This window comes from Lithobates pipiens, unplaced genomic scaffold (genome assembly GCF_037356315.1).
Source record: "Lithobates pipiens isolate NorthernLeopardFrog02 unplaced genomic scaffold, aLitPip1_a1.2 Scaffold_18, whole genome shotgun sequence".
NCBI classification, from domain to species: domain Eukaryota; kingdom Metazoa; phylum Chordata; class Amphibia; order Anura; family Ranidae; genus Lithobates; species Lithobates pipiens.
Genome location: NW_027507758.1, coordinates 632,669,701 through 632,681,266, shown reverse-complemented (window position 1 = coordinate 632,681,266; position 11,566 = coordinate 632,669,701). Strand labels below are relative to the sequence as shown.

The 11,566-nt window shown below is 43.8% G+C and overlaps 2 protein-coding genes across 2 annotated transcripts; both read right to left on the bottom strand.

Annotated features, from left to right (window-relative positions):
- Window positions 1-967: 967 nt before the first annotated feature.
- LOC143989759 (uncharacterized) lies at window positions 968-2,371 on the bottom strand. The gene has a single exon (XM_077490031.1). The coding sequence runs from the start codon at window positions 2,339-2,341 to the stop codon at window positions 1,190-1,192; it is 1,152 nt and encodes a 383-aa protein (XP_077346157.1). The 5' UTR covers window positions 2,342-2,371; the 3' UTR covers window positions 968-1,189.
- Window positions 2,372-5,588: 3,217 nt separating this feature from the next.
- LOC143989899 (uncharacterized) lies at window positions 5,589-10,401 on the bottom strand. The gene is made up of 4 exons (XM_077490178.1): window positions 10,348-10,401; window positions 6,151-6,270; window positions 5,937-6,034; window positions 5,589-5,847 (listed from the first exon to the last, which is right to left on the bottom strand). Exons 2-4 carry the CDS (start codon window positions 6,182-6,184, stop codon window positions 5,617-5,619), a joined length of 363 nt encoding a protein of 120 aa, XP_077346304.1. The 5' UTR covers window positions 6,185-6,270; window positions 10,348-10,401; the 3' UTR covers window positions 5,589-5,616.
- Window positions 10,402-11,566: the final 1,165 nt, after the last annotated feature.

Genomic DNA, 11,566 nt, shown 5'->3' with positions numbered 1-11,566 from the left:
TAAGCCTCTTGGGCACGTGGCGATCAGTGGTGCAGTGTGTTGCTCTGACACACCACATTCATTCATTCTCCATTCTCAGTAAAGAGCCTATGATGTAGACTCTTTACTATGTGATCAGCTGTGTCTAATCAAAGCTAAATCACATGATAACCAGGAAGTTCCGGTTATCGGCTTTCCTTTATTCATGCTGACAAGGCACGAGTAGAGGAGAGCCAATCAGCAGATCTTCTGACAGGAGGGATCTGCACTGATATTCAGCATTGATTATCAGTACAGGCCAATCAGTGATAGTCACCAGTGATGACCACCAGGGATGCTAATCAGTGCCCATCAAGGATGCTTGTCAATACCTCCTCATCAGTGCCACCTATCAGTGCCCAACAATGAAGGAGAAAACATACTTCTTTACAAAATTTAAAAAAAACAAAGAGACTTTATTTTAATTTTCAGGGTTTTTTTTTTGTAGCACATAAAATAAAAATCCCAGTGGTGATCAAATACCAAAAAAGAAAGCTTTATTTGTGGGAAAAATATATAAAAATGTAACTTGGTCCAATGTTATATGACCGTGCAATTGTCAAAGTGCGAGAGCACTGAAAGATGAAAAATTTCCTGGGCAGGAAGGGGGTGAAAGTGTCCGGTATTGAAGGGGTTAAACATGTGGGCAAAAAAAATTGTCAAAACCAGGTTAAAAGAAAGGTTCACCTTCGGTAACATGACATGTTCCTGCAGCGGCTCAGCGATCCGAGCCCTCTGTGTGACAGCAGTGCAGGGAGAAGTTCCCCGTATCGGCCGTCACTTTATGAAAAGAGCGCGGCCGTGCCATTCATTCACAGAGTTCTGTCCTTTGCCGATGTCGGCTTGTAGTTTTCAATGGACTCCCACACCGCTGCTGAGCTCTCTGGTAGATGAGGAACAAGGAGATTGGGACCCCGATTTAGTCCCTTGGACAAGTCGAATTTTCAAAAAATGTCCACACCCCTGGAACTGTTTCTTACATGATGAAGATCAGCCATGGAGTATATCTGAGGTGTATATCAGGGTGTGCTTCTTCCCCACATGAGAGCTGTGATGTCCAGCAACATTCATATAGAAGACATTTCCTGCACTCAAGGCACTAATACACCTCAAGGGTTGTGTGGGATCCCTGATGTACAGGAAGACAGGACTTCAGTGAGGAACAATTCCCTCACTCAGGATAGGAATACAACTTCTCCCTCGTGTGAGATCTCTGATGTATGTAAAGACTGGATTTCCGTGAAAAACATTTCCCACACTCGGGACAGAAATATGGCTTCTCCCCTGTGTGCAATCTCTGATGTGTGGAAAGACTGGGCTTCCGTGAAAAACATTTCCCGCACTCAGGACAGGAATACGGCTTCTCCCCTGTGTGAGATCTCTGATGTGTGGAAAGATCGTTCTTCACCGAAAAACATTTCCCGCACTCATGACAGGAATATGGCTTCTCCCCCGTGTGAGATCTCTGATGTGTGAAAACATGGGACTTCACTGAAAAACATTTACCGCACTCAGGACAGGAATATGGCTTCTCCCCTGTGTGGGATCTCTGATGTGTGTAAAGATGGGACTTGTCTGAAAAACATTTCCCACACTTAGGACAAGAATACGGCTTCTGCCCCGTATGAGATCTCTGATGTGTGTTAAGATGGGACTTGTCTGAAAAACATTTCCCACACTCAGGACAGGAATATGGCTTCTGCCCCGTGTGAGATCTCTGATGTGTGTAAAGATTGGGCCTCTGTGAAAAACATTTCCCACACTCAGGACAGGAATACGGCTTTTCCCCCGTGTGAGATCTCTGATGTTTAACAAGGTCTGAATTTTGTATAAAACATTTCCCGCACTCAGGACAGGAATACGGCTTCTCCCCCGTGTGAGTTCTCTGATGTCTGTAAAGTTGGAACTTCCTTAAAAAACATTTCCCACACTCAGGACAGGAATATGGCTTCTCTCCTGTGTGAGAACTTTCATGTACATTAAGATTATATTTAGAATGGAAACACTTCCCACACTCAGTACAGGAAAATGTTCTATCTGTTGGAAGGATGGCACCATACCTCACAGTCTGAGGTTCCTCAGGATAAGAGGAATATGATGGTCCATCTACACTGTGTGGTGCCGGATGGACATTTGAGGTAGTCGGGTTTTCTCCTGGACTATACTGTGTGATGTCCTCATCTTCTACTTTACAGTCTGGAGACAAAGTGAGACAATCCTCTGAGGTTTTCCTCATCTCCCGTCCATCTACTAAAATAGAAATACAAAGATTATTACTAGACATGAGCTGATTGGTTCCCCTAAACCAGGACTCCGCCCACATCAGGCAGCTTTGTCTCTGAGGATCTTACAATTCCACCCTCAAGGTATCTATTGGATAAAAACCTCAAAAAAGGTTGTTGTATAATTTAGTTAATATTCTTGAATATCTATATACAGCGATAAATATCCAGATATATAGTTGGATATTTAATCCACTCTGAGAATAACAGACAAATAGATGTATTATTAGAGGGAGAATCTGCTACATATCAGAATCAGAGATCAACATTATTAAATATATAATATAAAAAAGACGTAAAACACAGTTTTGCAGATGATCAGACAGGACTGTAATATAATATGATGGATGACAGACTCTCTTGTCATAGACAGGTAGGTGGGTACAAGGTCCCTGCATGTAATGTCACTTATTCGGGCCATACACAAACAAATTTTTCTTTCAAAAAAACATTTAATTTTTTAACCATTAGTGGGTCAAATCGGTGTTCATTTTCCACCACAAAGACGGGAAAATTCGAAGGAGCACAGAAAACTTTTCTCCATCCAACAAATTTTCACATCATGTATGTGGTTTTATGCTCAGAAGTTAGATTGATTTTAAAATTGAATGTTAAAAGCAAGTGGAACTTTCAAACTACACTCATCCATTCATTGAATGTACAAATAATTTTCGTATAAATATTTGTGCTTATATTCTCATTCTAAAAATAGATCTGTGTATGGCCAGCATAATACATTTAGTAGCAGCAACATGATTTTTTTTAATCATCTATTATGATGGTGTTAAAAATATAGTCCTTTATAGTACAAAAACAGCAGATAATTACTACTATAAGGGATTCATTTATACTGTGAAATAGTGAAAGTAATATATCTTATATCATATATATAATAATAAATATACCCAGAAGTAGGATATATGGGGATTTTACCTGGGAGTCACACATGAAGCTATATGGAGGTTAGAGGGAAAAAAAGTTTATATTAAAGCAGTATCGAAAGCTGAGAGTTTTCATGGATATAATAATTTTAAATATAATGCACAATACTGGTAAACTTTTACTTTATGCAATATTAATGCCTTCTATTACCTCCAGTCTATCAGCCTCCACCTTCTCTGGGGTCAGATGCTGATCTTCCCTGCAGAGAGCCCTTAAAGTCATTGTAAATGTTGAATTTTTTTTTTTAAATGTGTAAAATTTACCTGCTCTGTGTAATAGTTTCACACAGATCAGCCCTGATTATCTTCTTCTGGACCTCTCCCCTCCACCAGCACTTCTGACTCCTCCTGCCTTCAGAGTGCCCCTAAAAGAAGCCGCAAAGTATAGTATAGCATTCCCCTATAGGAAGCCACAATGTATATTATAGAGTTCCCCTGTAGGAAGCTGCAAGGTATAGTATAGCGTTCCCCTATAGCAGGATAAAAAAACTTCTGTCTTTAGAATCACTTGCTTCCTTCTCTTGCCCAGGACTACATGTCCCATGAGGCATTGCTCCTCACGCATTCAAGTTCTCAGGCATTTACTGACATGTATGGATGGTGTACCGAGCTTTATTTTCTGATATGTAAAGAAATAATGCATTCTGTATGCAGGCCAATTAATCGACTTACCAACGAATCGATTATGAAAATATTTGACAACTATTTTCATAATCGTTTATAATGATTAGTTGTTTCAGCCCTACATTCTTGAATCTCCTACCAGTTCATTTCTTTATTCATGGACCTTAGTCAGAGAGTGAGGAAACAACAAGAACTGTTTTTTATAGGAGTAACAGTGATGAGGGGATTATAGGACGAGTGTCCCCACTCCCTCTATCACTCATTGCCATCTTCCCAACACAAGAAGTACTGCGCTTCCTTATTTAGTCCATGATTTAGTAATGAACAACGGCGGGGCTGAGTCCCACCAGAGGTCAGAGAGTGAGGATGGGGGGAGAACAACCAAGATGAAGGCTGGAATGATCCTGAAGACCACCTTCATTGGGTTATTGACTCCTCCCTCATTACCACTTTCTGTTTAAGGGTCCAAAGTTTGAGGAGGTTATCCCATTATTATGAACGTGTAAAAGTCTGTGCTCCAATCAAATCATCCGATATTAAATGTCCAGCTGGTAGGAAATGGGTTTAACACACAATACATATTATATGTATATATAGCAGTGGGTAGAGGGGAGAGAGCAGAAGTCAGGACTATGTAATGTTCAACATATTGTACAAGATACAACAGATAGGATTTTATAGTATCAGAATGATGTAATGTACAACATAGCGTATATAGTTTAAGAGTCACGACTCATAATATTGGTATTCAGTGGTACTTTAACATTTACAAGAGACAAGTTGCAGAGGTCCCACACCGCTTCCTCCCATCTCCTGAGACTGCATAGACATATACCTCCACCCGGCACAGCCAGCAGACAACAGAACAGGTAACCCTGGGAGAATTGTTCTATCAGAGATCTTGCCATACTCGGTATGGGGCAGAAGACCCAAATCACATACCTCAGGTGCCTAGGTCTAGTAATGCCTATGGTGAAAATGAATATTTTCCTGCTAGTTGAACCCCAGAATCTCCATAAATCCAATCTAGATACATAAATTGTGTCTAGAGCACAGAGAAAGAAGATTATTCGAGAGAAATCCAGGAATACAGGATGGGGAACACAGCTCAGGAAAGTGACCAGGGAATTATAGGAAGATATCACCCAGTCTCCACCCTACTCTGGACCAATCAGTGAGCAGTATGGGTGGAGGAATGTATTTAGTGTTAATGACCCACCTGTGCTGATCTCTGTAGGAGTGTCCTCCTCTATAAATGTCCCTATTTTTCCATCCTCCACTATAGACTGCTGATCATCCCTCACATACCTCTCTTCTTCTTCTTCTTCTTTAACCTCAAATTCTATATCAATTGGATCTCCACTCTAAATCGATGAAATGATAGAGAATATCATCTGTAAGATATAAGCTTTACTATTGTGACATTACATAAAAAATCCACACATTGTCTCTATAAGTGTGTTTTATAACCTCCGACCTTGTAACAGTGAGGGATGGTGTGATCTTTCTGTGTGGAATCCCAGGAATACAGATGACGGGGACATTTCTCTAATGGGTTCCTGGTATTAGGTGGTTCCATCATATTCTTGTGTCCTTCTGATAACTCCTCCATCACTCCATACTCCTCATCCTCCTCTTTATACTCTTCTTTAACAACAATATTATCACCCCCGAGGTTTCCACTCTGAATGTATAATAAAACATTAATTGTAACAAACATGCTGTGTATAAATAATATCTACCAATAATTGTCAATCATCTACTTGGTGATGGTGAGGGATGGTGTGACCTTCCTTTATGGAATCCCAGGAATACAGAGGACAGGGACATCTCTCTGGTGGGTTCCTATAGCTGGATGACTCCACCATGGTGTCCTGGTACAGATCTTTGTGCACTTTTACAAACTCTGACCCCTCCATCACTCCATCCTCCTCTTTTACCTCTTCTTTAACTTCAACTTTAGAATCTCTCAGGTTTCCTCCCTGAATATAGATTAAAAATGACATCAGTTGTAACAATGCAGATAATGTACAGATCCTAATGATACTATCAGTGATTGTTTCTCATCTACCTGATGATGGTGATGGATAGTGTGACCTTCCTGTGTGGAATCCCGGGAATACAGAGGACGGGGACATCTCTCTGGCGGGTTCCCATTACTGGATCCATCTGTAGGAAACACACACAGTGACTGAATACATTGTTTCTATGTGTTTATCAGATGATAGGCGATCGAGGTGGAGCCTCCGTACTGCTCTCTCCTTTACAATAAAGTCTCCTCTTACCCCGTGATGTGAGGGGCAGCTGATGGTCCATCATGATGTTCTACCCAGCACTGCTCACGTCTCCTGTCAGCAGCTTGCTGATCTCTCTGGTGACTTCTAGAATCTTCTTATTTCTTTATTCTATCAGAAAGGGAGCGAGGTGGAGGCAATGTGATTATCATAGGCTCTCCAGACTTCACAGAGGAAAACTCTAGATTTGAACACATATAGTAAAATCAAATGACATTCCCAGAATCCTCCTCACCTCACCAATCAGGTCTCCATTTTTATCAAAACCCCACTGGGATAAAATTTACCCAGACAGGGCCCCCCACTCTGTAGGTTTAAAGTTGATTGCAAGGAATTCTGGGACCAACAATCTTGCGTTGCTTGTGAGAGGGACATTGGGAGGAGGAGCTGTGAGGTCAGTGTGATTTCATAGGATTCTCTGATTCTGGATGGAGGAACATTGGGAGGATGGGCTGTGAGGTCAGTGGGATGTCATAGGATTCTCTGACTCTGGCTGGAGGGACATTGGGGGAGGAGCTTAGAGGTCAGTATGATGTCACAGGATTCTCTGACTTTACCCAGACAGGGCCCCCCACTCTGTAGGTTTAAAGTTGATAGCAAGGAATTCTGGGACCAACAATCTTGCGTTGCTTGTGAGAGGAACATTGCGAGGAGGAGCTGTGAGGTCAGTGTGATGTCATAGGGTTTGATGACTCTGGTTGGAGGGACATTGAGAGGAGGAGCTATGAAGTCATTATGATGTCATAGGATTCTCTGACTATGGATGGAGGGACATTGAGAGGAGGAGCTGTAAGGCCAGTGTGATGTCATAGGATTCTCTAACTTGGATTGAAGGAACATAGGTAGAAGGAGCTGTGAGGGGCGCTCTGGGAGGTATCTGTATACACAGAGTAATTTTTCCTGGTTGTGTCACACACCTCCTAAATAAAAGATCACCTTTGTCTTTGGGCTTTTCCAGGACACATCATATTCCTGTGATCACCGTGTACTCCGGAGACTTTACTGATCACATTTTAGGATGAATATCTGAGACTGGGATCATTATGGAGACATTTGTTTTTAGAGCATTTACTACAAATACAATTCCTATTTGAATCTTGTAAAATAAATGCATACATATTCCAATCCTTCCTAAATAACCCCCATCCACCACTATTAATAAAAGTCATATAACCCATTAGTATATGTAGCACTGACCCCCTTTCCAGGGAATACGGGAAAAAGTAAAAACTCTTTTAAGTCCAGGAAAAAACACAGTTCCTGTAGCATCTCTTCTACCAATAAACGCGTGGGTCTGGTAGAGTTAAGTCTTTCCCCTATGCATAAACAGTAGTAATGAAGTAGATGGCACTGTCTTTGTCCGGTCGGCAAATAACAAATTTGTCCCCATAAATGTGCTGACCGCAACTCCAATACTGCAGACATCCGACAAAATGTTCATACAGCTCCGGTGAAAAGGCCTTCTTGCGAAGCGGCTTTGGTACTTTTAAATAGTTCCAAACATCGTCCTCGTACTATGCCTCACGGTTCTCAATTACATCCATAATTTCCCTCGGGACATATGGGAATTCCAGCCCATACTCAGTGGCCACTCTTTTGTTTAAGAGCCGCTGAGACCTAGCAAGCCTTGGTAGAGCATGGGCGCTTCCCTCCCCGGGAAGTATGCAGGAGTTTGGGCACCTTTGCACTAACGCGTCAGAGTCCTTCTGAAGTGTGGGCAAATTCACGAGTTTGGGCAAAGTCACATTTACCGTGATGGGGTTTTCCGCACTCAGCGTTCCACCCCCTGAAGTAAGGGATAACCAGCCCGAAATATCTGTACAAGTGGCGGCTACATTATCCCCTCCAGCCTACAACAACTCCTGGGACAGTGTCTCAAAAAGGTCATCATCTCCTCCATCTGACATGGACTCTAACTCCAAGTCCCGGTACTCCTCTGCCGGCAAATAGTTCACCACAGTTTTACTCACAGTTTGCAGAGTTTTTTCCGAAGCAACTTTTTTCCACCGATTGGGTCCAGCCGGACTTGGTAGTGGTCTTCCGTTGCGATTCTGGGAAGATTTCTTACACACCACTTTCTCCAAAGCAGGCATGGTGGCTTCAGTAATGGTAGTAGAAGTAGTGTCCATCTGCTCCAGAGTGGTCTCTCCGGCAGTTACAGTAGTGGAAGTGGCAACATCTCTCTTAGGGATGCTAGCAGCAACAGGTATCACCGCTGTGGAAGGCCTCACTGAAGGAGCAAAGATGGCCGACTCCTTGGTTGTCACGCCCATGGCCCAGTCCATGCGGTAGGCCCTCGGTAGCGTGATTGACTGTTCCACTTTAAAGAAGTATTCCCCACAGGCAGGACAGTGGACAAATTGCAGAGGGTTCATAAACAATCCTTCACACCTTCCACATAGCATCCCCAGTGCCTCAACATCTCCCGATGTGTACAGGATGAACCGCCCCTTGAGGGGCCAGGCGAATCCCTGTATCGGTCAAAGTAACTCCAGGAAGTCTCACACCCATAGGACCTTCTCCTGATAGCATGCAGGGTCCCATGCTGGGTGTCATTCCCGGAGCTCAGAACATTTTTGTGTAAAAAGTCTGTTTTTTCCACGTACAGACAAAACAACCTGCTTCTTCCTCTCCCACGACACTCTCACGTGGTGCCTCGTGCAAGGAAACTAAACAGGCTAGACTCCTCCCACTGGTTCCTTCGGCTGCGCAACTCACAGGCTTTTTCCAGGCTCCTCCCACGCTTATGCACCAACAGTGGATTTCCATCATTTCACAAAATGGCGTAGTAAAAAAAAAAACACAACCCTCTGTCCTGTATTCACCACGTGCACAGTTCTTTCTTTCGAGAGGTAATGGTAAATCCTGGACAAGAAGCCCCCACATGTAGCACTGACCCCCGAAGGAGCTGCTGGTTTGAATGGGCTTACCATTACCTTCTTTTGATCGCTCCTCGTGTCTAGGGGTTTCCCGTGGTAGATGGCCCAGAAACTTTAGAGACGGATGACAGGGATTTTTATTTGCTAAAATTTAGTTAACAACAGTCTCTCAGTATAGGATCAGAAGGTTAGGTGAAAAGTCCAGGTACTCTTAGTGTCAAAGTCAGTAATAAAGATCTTTCTTACTTTGACTAAATCCAGAGAATAGCCATTCACAGCTGGATGTTCACTTTAGTTGGATAGTCCCCCTCCTAGCAGCCAACAGACCAAGAACAAGTCTCTGCCACAGACTTTGTTGTAGAACACGTAGGAATAGGTCTCTGCCACAGACTCTATTGTAGAACATGAACAAAGAAACTAGAAACTTGTAGAACACTCGCATGGTACCAGTATCTTGCAGTTGGTCCGGCGATACCGTGCGAGATTGGATTCACTTAGGTCCTTCAGCTTTCCCAGGCTCTTGCAAAGAAGCCAACCCTTGCGTGGGCTTCTTCCAAAGAGTCCTCCCCTGGATAACTATGAAGTTGCTGGGCCTTTTCACAACTTGAGATGGCACTGGACCACTTCCGAATCCCTTCCTTAGTTTCCCAGCCTCAGCCTAGCCAGCCCCGAGAAGTAAAGTCGGGTGGATCCGCACCCCAGGCCATAGGCCTCCTGGGGGCTGGTCAGGAGGACCAGGGCCACGGAGTCAGAACATACTTTTGGACCAGAATCCTGAACCACGTGATATCCAAATCTTAAGTACCCTCTCCCAGAAAGCACAGCAAGAGTGACACTCCTACTGGGCTGGCTCCGAGAGAAAGTAACCTTAAAGCACCCAACCAGACTGTGTTTCCATGCCTGACAGAAGAGACCGCACCCCCTATGGCCAGGCCTAACACCCTATAGTCCAGTCAGACTGATGCTGAGGTCAGAATTTAGAATAATTATACCCAAACCAAACTGCAGTTCAGGTGTAACGTTAAATTTCAAAAACATAGCACGTGCGCTTCACGAGCTGGCGCTACACATAGAATGATGAGGTGAGAAGGTGATTGGTGGGAAAGGTGACATCTCCAAAATGAGGAGAATGTTCCAGCCCCATAAGTAGGGAAATGTTCTGACCCAGAGGGGGTTAATCTAGGTTTCCACACTATATATGTGTATATCATCATCTGCTGGAGATAAAAGACATCACAGTGACTATGGAGGAAGAGGACGGACATGACGGGGGGTTACTGGGTGTAAATAAAACATAATATCTTATTACCTTCTCTGGTGCCACTTCCAGCAATGTCTCCTCTCTACTTCCTCCTGACTGACCCTTCACCTGGAACTTCCTGTCCGTACCTGACATCACTTGCTGCCTGTTCCTGATCTCACTTCCCATCTTCCATAGAGACTTCCCATGTAAAAGTGAGATCTCCATCTTGTGGAACTCAGAGGAACTGCAGCTCTGAGAAACATTTCGTAGTGTAAACAGGGCCTTGTGCTGTGTGTGTATGTACCAGGGGTGCAACGGATCACCACCGATCAGTGATCCGAACGGGTCACCCTGTTTGGATTGGCACACGCCGCTCTCCGCAGCCTTAGGAAGGGCTGCGGCTTCGGCCAAGCTCCGGAGCGGCAGTCATCTTTGTACACCCGGCTGTTTACAATGTGATTGCTCCGTCACTTGTAAACAAACCCGTGTCATGTCATGACGCCGGTTCCTCTCTCCCCTCTGCGTACTGATGTGTACAGTGGAGAGGAGAGACCGGATGGCAGCAGTGCTGTGGGCTGGATCTGTACTGCCCACAGCACTGCTCTGTGACAATTGCAGTCACAGCCATCCCTCCATACTCTGCAATACCCTGCCAATACTCTGCCATTCCCTGCCAATACTCTGACATACCCTGCCAATACTCTGCCACACCCTGCCAATACTCTGCCATACCATGCCAATACTCTGCAATACCCAGCCAATACTCTGCAATACTCTGCCAATACTCTGTCATACTCGGTGATACCCAGCCATACTCGGCGATACCCGGCCGTACCCAGCCATGCTCGCTCAGCCGTACCCAAACAATATTACAGTGGGGGAGATGTCTATTACAGTGGGGGAGATTGTGGATATTACAGTGGTGAGATTGTGGATATTACAGTGGGGACTATATGGTGGTGGAATTTTCACAGATTTTTGTACATTCAATTATTATTTGCTGATCTGAAAAATGATCCGATCCGTGACTCTGATCCGAGTAACGATCTGATACGTGAGTTTTTTGATCCGTTGCACCCCTAGTATGTACTGTATATCCTTATAGATGGGTCATATACAATGTATACTAGCCCATTATGCTTTTAATTTGCAGACATTGCAGAGAGCAAAACAGGAAGTAAAACCCATCAGGGTTTACTTCCTCTTTAATCTTTATTGTAAGTCATAAAAGGTATGTAAATGACCATAGCAGGTCTACCTATAGGATGAGGTCAATGCCATTATA

What these genes read in the sequence shown, in the direction of transcription:
- LOC143989759 (XM_077490031.1), bottom strand. Translation starts at nt 2,341, where the DNA reads ATGTGGGCGGAGTCCTGGTTTAGGGGAACCAATCAGCTCATGTCTAGT.
- LOC143989899 (XM_077490178.1), bottom strand. Translation starts at nt 6,184, where the DNA reads ATGATGGACCATCAGCTGCCCCTCACATCACGGG. An exon ending in GCTGCCCCTCACATCACGGG is followed by an intron (nt 6,035 to 6,150) that starts GTAAGAGGAGAC and finishes TGTTTCCTACAG; the next exon opens with ATGGATCCAGTAATGGGAAC. An exon ending in CTATCCATCACCATCATCAG is followed by an intron (nt 5,848 to 5,936) that starts GTAGATGAGAAA and finishes ATCTATATTCAG; the next exon opens with GGAGGAAACCTGAGAGATTC.